The following is a 6,127-nucleotide window of genomic DNA, read 5'->3' on the forward strand; positions in this document are numbered from 1 at the left end:
TGACTTTCCTCCTGTCCCACTATTATGCTCAGTCCCCACCATGGGTTCAGCAATTCCTCTTTGTTACATTACCCTTGATCATGCCCTACCAGGCCTCCCACAACCTCCTCACCACCACTTTGGATCATTTGTTGTTCTCTTGTCCCTGGGTTTGTTAACACCACTTCCTTTCCCCCCACCTCCCTCTCTCCCATGTCCCCTGGAACTGTCGGTCCCCTTGTTTTCTCCTCCAGATTGTTCATCCAGCCTATCTTATTTAGACAGATCTGTGGAGACACCAACATGCACAAAAACAAGACAGAGCAAAACCAAGCAACAATATACAACAAAACAACAACAAACCAATGACAAAAAAACAAATCGAAACACAAAAGAAAGAAAAGCTTGTAGCTAGTTCAAGGACTGTTTGTTGGCCTTTAGGAGTGTTTTCCAGTCCAATCTGTTGGGGACCATGCCTTGGCCCCAAAGTCCACCTTCAGCATTCCCTCAGAACCTTCCCGCTCCATTCCCTTGCTGTTCTGTTGCACCCTTTAGTGTTTTGTCTCGGTGTGGCGGGATCAGATCGAGTACAATTCCCACACTGTGTCTCTGGTGTTGTCCCCTGTAGGGTTATGGGTCAGTGAGGGGCGTCATGTCTCATAGTGAGGCTGGCCATGTAGTCCTCTCTGTGGACTGGCTGCTCTAATTGGGATCATTGTCCTCAAGGCTTGGTGGGCCAGGATGTGCACTACTCTCTCCTCCTCCCACTTCATCTGCTCCCATGTGCTTTGATCAGATATGTCCCTCTCCCAGAGCAGCAGATTCAATGCCGTCTTTTGAAATAAATTCTTCTGGGGGGAGGGGCAGGTATCTACTTAGTATTTGGGATTGGGGCCGGACCCCAGACCTCTCTACTTGTTCCCTACTCCACGCCGGCATGTTGCATTCACATCTTGGAGCACTGGGTTGAAGTCTTGTTCCTCTTTCCCTGTGGAGATATAAACAATACCCTCCCCTTGGGTGGGTTAGTGCCCTGGCCCCCGCTACCCATTTCTTTATTATTATTATTATTTTTCCTTTTTCGTTTCCCACCTCCTTTATAGTTGTCTACCATGTGTATCCCTGTATTTGATCTGGTCCCTCGTTTCCCCTTCTTTTAGCCTGAGAGCTAGTAAGTAGTCTCCCGCTCTCAGCCTCGCCTGCTAGGGAAGGGAGAGAAGAGTGGTCCACCTTAGCAACTTCGTCTGCCCCCGTTGCTGGCCCTGAGCCCTCGGAAGTAGAAGAGGGTCTCCGTGGGCCAGCCGAGGTAGTGGGAGGACCTTTGGACTCCAGGTTTCAGTTGGCTAGTACGATCAGCATCTCCCCTCCTCTGGCCAGCAGTCCCTCGCACACCCTCATTCTGACTACAGGGGGAAAATACTTGGAGGTGTAAAGCTGACTAGGCGTCTCTGAGTGGCACTGATAGTTAAGCAGTCGACTGTTATCCAGAAGGTGGTTGGTAGTGGGTTCAAACCCCGTTCTCTCCCTGCTAGAGATGCCTCTGAAGACAGGTCTAGCGATCATGCAAGAAAGGCCCCAGCCTTGAAAACGCTTGGTGCGGTTTTGCGCTACACACACACCCGGGCGGGCGGGTGGGTGCCACGAGCCGGAATGGAAGGAAACTAACAATAACAACAGAAAGGTGGCTGCTCTTGACTGGGCCCACACTGCATGATTGATCATCATCCTGGTCCTTCCTGGGCAGCACATGTATCCCTCATCCAGCCTTGCTGGCTTGAGCCTGGCCTGTCATTAGCAACGCAGGGGAAGGGGAGAAGGAAAACTTGCTGTGCTCTTGAAACACCGCAGAGAAGCAAGAGCAACCTCGGGCTGGGGCGACAGCTGTGCAAGTGGACAGTGACACAGAGGGCGTGGGCAGTGCTGTGCTCCCTCGGGGCCTAGGGGAGAGAGTGGAGCTGGGAGAGGCCATCTTGGGGAACCACAGACTGGCTCTGCTGCGTAACACCTCTCTCTGCATGGGCACGTTGGTGCTAGCTCCTGTTTTCTGCATGGCTCATTCCAGACGTAGACACTATTAAAAGTACAAGTAAATAAATTGCTCTGACCCCGCCCCCCCGACCCCCCCCAAAAAAGTCAGCCCACTGGGGACTCGATCTCTAGCCCATTTCCACATTGTATCTGCTTCTCTGTTGCAGGACCTTCGTATGAGCCAGCCCACTCGCCCACCAGCAGCGGGAAGAAGCTCTTTGCTCCGGTTCCTTTTCCTTCCGGCTCCACTGAGGATGTGTCCCCCAGCAGCCCCCTGCAGCCCCCTCCGCTCCCCCAGAAAAAGACTGTGAGCCGAGCGGCCTCTTCCCCAGACGGCTTCTTCTGGACCCACGGCTCCCCCAAACCGAGGGCAGCAAGCCCCAAGCTGAACCTCAGCCACTCTGAAACCAGCATCTGTGCCCACGAAGAGTCCCCCTTCAGCTACTCCACCGGCCCTGGCCACCGCCACCATCATGTCTTCTCCGCTTCTGAGTCCCTGGAGAAAACTTTCAAAGGCAGCAACGGCCCCTGGATCCCTGTCACCGCGGGGCTGGCGGGCAGCAAAAGCAGCTGCGGGAGCCCCAGCCTCCAGTGCCGAGGGCCCCCTTCCACCTCGTCCTCCCAGCTGAGCGTGTCCAGCCAGGCCTCCGCCGCCAGCTCCCAGCTGCAGCTGCACAGCCTTCTGAGCAGCATCAGCAGCAAAGAGGGCACTTACGCCAAGATGGGGGGCCTCTTCGCCCAGTCCTTGCTCCGCCTGGTCACCAAGTGTGAGGACCTCTTCATGGGCGGTCAGAAAAAGGAGCTGCACTTCAACGAGAACAACTGGTCACTCTTCAAGCTGACCTGCAACAAGCCCTGCTGCGACTCGGGAGATGCCATTTATTACTGCGCCACCTGCTCCGAGGACCCCGGCAGCACCTATGCGGTGAAGGTAGGCACCCTCCCTTTCCGCGGTGCTGTGCGCCGCTAGCTGCCCGGTCCTGGCTCTGCACAGTGGGGGCTTGAGCGAGCCGTTTCGCCTGTCTGTGCTAGATGAACAGGATTGGTGACAGAGGGTCTTTAGCACGTCGTGCTCCATGATTTCGCTCCCCACCTTGTCTGGGTAATGGTGCTGCCAGAACTCGTTGGGTGACCACACGTGGCATTCTGTGCTTTAAGGAAGAAGCCGTCAGTGAACTAGTTGGATTTTTAAAAAGTGATAGTAAGTTGCCTTTCTATGCAACCGAGAGCCATTGATTTGCTCAGTGGGTTTCGACTGGATGTCTAGTATATGCCAGGTACCTTGCAAAAATCTAGGTTCCTTCTGGGGCTTGTGCTCTATTGAAAGGGATGCACAATTAAGGTCACTATTCCTCACATGGTAGAGCTAGGAGGATCATCAGACTAAGAATAGCATTTACTGAGCGCTTGCTCTACAAGGAAACATTTGGCTCGGTGGTGTTGATGTTAGGTGCCACCGAGCTCGTTTGACTCCAGCGACAGAATGAAGCGTCGCCTGGTCTGCACCATGCTCCTGGGTGAGCCCGTGGATGCAGCCACTGTATCGATCCCCCTGGCCCGGGGCCTCCCCTTTTTCACTCGTCTTCCCCTTGACCAAGCACGATCCCTTCTCTAGGTCTCTCCTGACACTATGCCCACCGTACCCTCTAATCCTCACAGTGATTCTGCAGATAGGTTTAATCAATAGGAATCTATGGCTAGAAGTGAATAAGTAATTTACCCACAGTACACTGGTGGCGGAGATGGATTTGAACTCGGTCTGTGTGTTTCCGAAGCCTTGGCTACAGTTTCATCAGTAGAGGAAGCGCAAGTGCAGAGAAGTGACATGACTTGTTCTGATTTTGGACCCTGAAGCAGAGCTGCTGCCATACATCCCGTGGCACCCTGAGGCTCTGAGCAGGCTGACCGTGCGCTCCACACCCCTGGGAGCGTTGTGCTCTCTGCCAGGGATGCTGCTCCTTCCTGCCGCTTTTTCGGCATCCTTTCTTGGTGTCTTCTGAAGGCCTGAGGGTCTGAAACCCTGCTGTCAAGGCAGGCTGTTGGGGGAGGTCAGAAGGACTAGACAGTTTTCTGCAATCGCCTGCCCAAGCCATTCCTTTTTTTCCCACTCAGTATTTTGGAAATGATGAACTGAAGTAGCCTTGGTGGAATAACTGCTTGCTTACCAGCCAATTAACTACATATATATATATTTAAATCTAACATATTTAATTTATTTATGATATTTAAAATATAAATTATATGTCTAAGTTAAATATAAATATATTTAAATTAAATGTAATTAAATAGATGTATATATTTAAATGTCATTCTTAGGCAAGCAAAATTGTCGTTAGATGTTCCTTTTAAGACGTTCGAGGCTCAACAACTGTAAACTATAGATTAGGGAACCTCTGGTTTATATGTTGAAAGTGCTGTATATAATTACTTGCTGCCTTTCTGTGAAAAAGCAAGTGGCTACTAGAGGAACCTAATTGGTTTTTCAAGGCTGTAAATTTTTACAGGAGCAGATAGCCTCCTCTTTCTCCCTTGGAACGGCTTGTGGATTTGAACCGCCAACCTTGTGGTTAGCAGTCCAATGTTTACCCAACAGAATTGCCAGGGCTCCTAGAATGAAGAGTCTAGGGAGGCAGTAGGTAAGGGAGCCCTAGGGGCACAGGGGTGAAGCACTAGGAAAGGCCTGTGGTTTGAACTGGCCAGGGGCTCGGAGGGAGGAATGACCTGGTGCTCGGGTTCCTTGAAGATGACAGCCGAGGAGACCTGCTTCTGGAGCCGCTGTCCTTGTCGCAGTGGGTCACTGTGTGTTGGAACCGCCTCCAGGGCACCGCAGCAGCAGATGCCAGATGGGAGAGAATGCCAACGCCCTGACTGAGATTCTCCGCTTTTACTCGCAAACTTCATTTCTTCTTTGTTTCCTAAACCAGTAACTACAGTCACTACTTTCCTGGTCTGGGACAATTCCTTGGCACGCCTCAACCAAAATTCAAACCAATCCCAGCATTTCCCTCCCCATCAGGATGGTGCTGTGCCCCGGAGAAGGACAGGCGACAATTAGCCTGGGGTTACCAGTGCCAGTCCGGAGCCAGGGTTCTCCTCTCATCTGAGGAAAGGACCCCTAGTCAAGCTCCTCGAAGTGCCAAAGGATGGAAGTGCATGTAGGACGATCTTGGCGTTTGCGTGGCCCCGTGAATCCAAGAAAGTGACCGTGAATTCTCTGTCTCCACCTTCCTGTGTCTTAGGGCACCTATGGCTCTCACCTTGTCTCTTGGAGCTGAACCTGGGGAATTCATTAGGCATCGAGAGATAGATAACCTCCATTCCAAGGAGGAAGAAAAGTGCCTCGTGAAAGTTCTGATCGAGAAGGAAAGTCTTAGCTTAAGGGGCTTACTCCGTCCTCTCAATGGGATAAGAAGTGATTTGATTCGGCTGCAAAACCTAAGGGGCAGGATCACCTGGGTTTACCGCTGAATCAAAGCATCAGTGAGGTGTGTTGCTTTTTCCTATCCCTGAGTTAACTGTGCGGTGCAGCTTGGATTCCAGGGCCTCCGCTAACAATGCAGAGTTAATTCTATTCTCCAGTAAACCAGGCAGAAAAGACAGCTTTCCGGGAGGAGGAGAAAAACAAACATTGCCCCTCATTTCTTTAGAAATCTAGCAAGATGGAAATCAGCAGCCGGCCCCCCATCTTGAGGATCTCCTTTATGTCTTCTTGGACACTCAAGGGGCATAGAAACTCCTCTGTAATGAGAAAAGGAAATTGGGGGGGAGACCTGCAGGCATTCAGACTATGGTAATCTTGAGTCAGGATTACCAGTGAGAACAAGATCCATTTGCAAATATGCCCGGTGATGGCAGGAAGGGGGTGGTTTGTGGAGCGTCCTTGCGGCTCTTGCAGCTGTTCCGCTTCATTAGTGCCCCAGTCTAGACGGAATTGTCATTTGAGAGGCTGTACCTGGGGGGAGGGACACGGCCTCTTAGTGTGGCTGGTGGCTGAGCGCCTGTCTTCTGTGCATGCTAAGCATAGAGCCAACCCTATGCTTGAGTGAGGATGTAGCCTCGGTTGCAGTTTTCCGTTAACAAAAGCAAGCTTGCACCTGCCGACTCCTCTAGCTGGAGCCTC

The 6,127-nt window shown here is 51.8% G+C and overlaps 1 protein-coding gene across 1 annotated transcript in view; it reads left to right on the top strand.

Moving 5' to 3' along the window:
- Window positions 1-6,127, top strand: part of PRAG1 (PEAK1 related, kinase-activating pseudokinase 1) — a gene marked incomplete at its 5' end in the record, with an annotated part of 71,554 nt that overhangs the window by 47,279 nt on the left and 18,148 nt on the right. The window contains one exon of the mRNA XM_004696184.4: window positions 2,175-2,938. Within this exon, the coding sequence (XP_004696241.3) occupies window positions 2,175-2,938 (764 nt within the window). The remainder of the gene's footprint in view (window positions 1-2,174; window positions 2,939-6,127) is intronic.

Source organism: Echinops telfairi, unplaced genomic scaffold (assembly GCF_000313985.2).
Source record: "Echinops telfairi isolate 266 unplaced genomic scaffold, ASM31398v2 ScPeMD7_9;HRSCAF=40, whole genome shotgun sequence".
Taxonomy (NCBI): domain Eukaryota; kingdom Metazoa; phylum Chordata; class Mammalia; order Afrosoricida; family Tenrecidae; genus Echinops; species Echinops telfairi.